At 39.7% G+C, this 1,969-nt stretch overlaps 1 protein-coding gene across 2 annotated transcripts in view; it reads right to left on the bottom strand.

Moving 5' to 3' along the window:
- The window catches only part of hnrnpll (heterogeneous nuclear ribonucleoprotein L like), a 41,884-nt gene that overhangs the window by 2,409 nt on the left and 37,506 nt on the right, over positions 1 to 1,969 (bottom strand). For both annotated transcript variants that reach the window (XM_005747107.1, XM_005747108.1), the window contains exons 10-12: positions 1,096 to 1,294; positions 577 to 634; positions 341 to 439 (exon numbers count right to left, since the gene is read on the bottom strand). In XM_005747107.1, the coding sequence (XP_005747164.1) occupies positions 341 to 439; positions 577 to 634; positions 1,096 to 1,294 (356 nt within the window). The remainder of the gene's footprint in view (positions 1 to 340; positions 440 to 576; positions 635 to 1,095; positions 1,295 to 1,969) is intronic.

Raw genomic sequence — 1,969 nt, 5'->3', positions numbered from 1 at the left:
TTACTATAATAAGCTGTGTCTTGTCATCCTCTTTCCTCTTGTCCTGTGTCACAACAGAGTGTGACACAGGACACTGACAGTGTGGTTTTCCTAGTAACTCTAGTGATCTTCCTTGTGGTTAATAATTTTCAGTTTACCCTTTTGAATTTATGTTTCTTCTTGATTATTGGTACCAGCCGATAAACATTCTGCTTTAAGTCTGACTCAGTCATCCTCTGCATGTCTTGGACCCTCTTTCTCACTTTCTGAAGCAATATCAGAACATGTCTTTAGCAACTGGTTTCACAGGGACTGCCAGCAACCTGCTGTCAGCAGTTCTGAGAATCATTTGAATACTTACTGGGTATTCGGATCTGGTGGTGGTTGAGGACTGTCAGAGCCTCCACAGCTTCAGTCTTACTGTCAAACTCCAACAGACCAGACAGAGTCTTTGAGCTGGCTGCTTAGAGGAAGAGGAAGATGGGGGAAAGACGGAAATGTTTATAACAACAAAAACCACACGTGTACATACTGAATGATATCTCCTCATACCTGGACCTGAGGAGTTATTATCGCTGCTTAATTGGTTAAACTTACGTTTGGCATCAAAAACCTTGAACTTAGAGAATGCTGAAATGTTGTATTCAGTACAGAGCTGTTGGCAAGAAAGATAGAAAAGCATTTTTAAAAGCAATTCCTGCATTTTCTTTTGTTAATATAAAACCAAACTAAAACTTGACAAAAAGTGCTGGTTTTCAATGTTGGTTGTCACTGCTAAAAATACGTTTACAGTAGTGATCGTAAGACCACAGGCAAAACTGAGTAACTTGAAGATTAAATCTCCCTGAACAAGGTTATTATGATGGTATACGTTTATTGACATCTTAAAATGTCAAGATGTACCGTGTGTAAAATCAAAACATTTACAAAGTTTAATTTACTGTTTATTTTATTTTATATAGTAACAAGTCTATTCCATCTATCCATCTACTTAGAAAGTTCAAGGCGTGCCACAGTGGAGCGCATACTTGTCTACTTAGAAAGCTCACTTGGAGTAGACATTCAGTCTAGCATTTCTCCATTGAAATAATAAGTCTCATGCAGGTGTGGCCTTGCCTTTTGCAACTGGTGTTGATTGAGGTTTGGTGGGGCATTGTAGAAGTGCAGCACAGTGGCGGGTGGCTGGATGATGTTCCTGCTGCTCTGTGCACTGCTGAAGCGGTTGTTCCTTGTTAGACTAAAGTCCTGGTAGCTGCAGGTGCCGTCACCCAGCTCAAAGACCTGACTGGGAATCACAGCCTGTTGCTTGGACACACTGAGCAGGGTCAGATAAAGGGATGTGTGATAGACAAAGTATTGTAAGGACATGTTATCAGTGTGAGCCAAAATCCTATGCGTCAGTCTGCTTGTTAAGGCTTTTTCTACTTTCTGTACAGTATGATTTCATGGAGGGGGGATACCTTACCATTCAGAAGAGAGTTGGCTTAACATTAAAAAAGTGAACTCAAGTGGCTTGTTTCAGGTAATGGATAAAATAGATCTCCTTTAAGTTCTGGGCAGATAGTCACTGACTGAAGTAATGAAAAAATACAATAATGCAGTATTTCTACAAATTTGCAAAGGCTGGAACAGCCCAACATATTTTATAAAAAAAAATAGAGGCTAACTGCTGTTATTTATGTAAAATACAAGTGACAGCTTGTAGGAATTTTCAGTCCTTGGAGAGTTCTTGGATATCAGGTCTTAAAAAAAATGTGTTCCTTTCCTTTATTTAAACATGCACGTTTCTTCTCAGTTTTGACCTGTGATCATGACATGAATATCACTAGAGCCAATGTCAGCGTCATGTACTTTTAGGTAGCAGTTAAGATATTTTGTTATCCGGTCGTTAAGTCTGACGTCACTAGCCGTGTCTGGGCCTAAACTCCGCTGCAGGTCCATATATCAAACGATCACTGTGGCATTACTGAGAGTTGAAAAACTGTCTAAA

This window comes from Pundamilia nyererei, unplaced genomic scaffold, assembly GCF_000239375.1.
Source record: "Pundamilia nyererei isolate P.nyererei 1_Seehausen unplaced genomic scaffold, PunNye1.0 scaffold00189, whole genome shotgun sequence".
NCBI lineage: Eukaryota > Metazoa > Chordata > Actinopteri > Cichliformes > Cichlidae > Pundamilia > Pundamilia nyererei.
The sequence above is the reverse complement of the archived record's forward strand: the minus strand, read 5'-3'. Positions and strand labels throughout refer to the sequence as shown.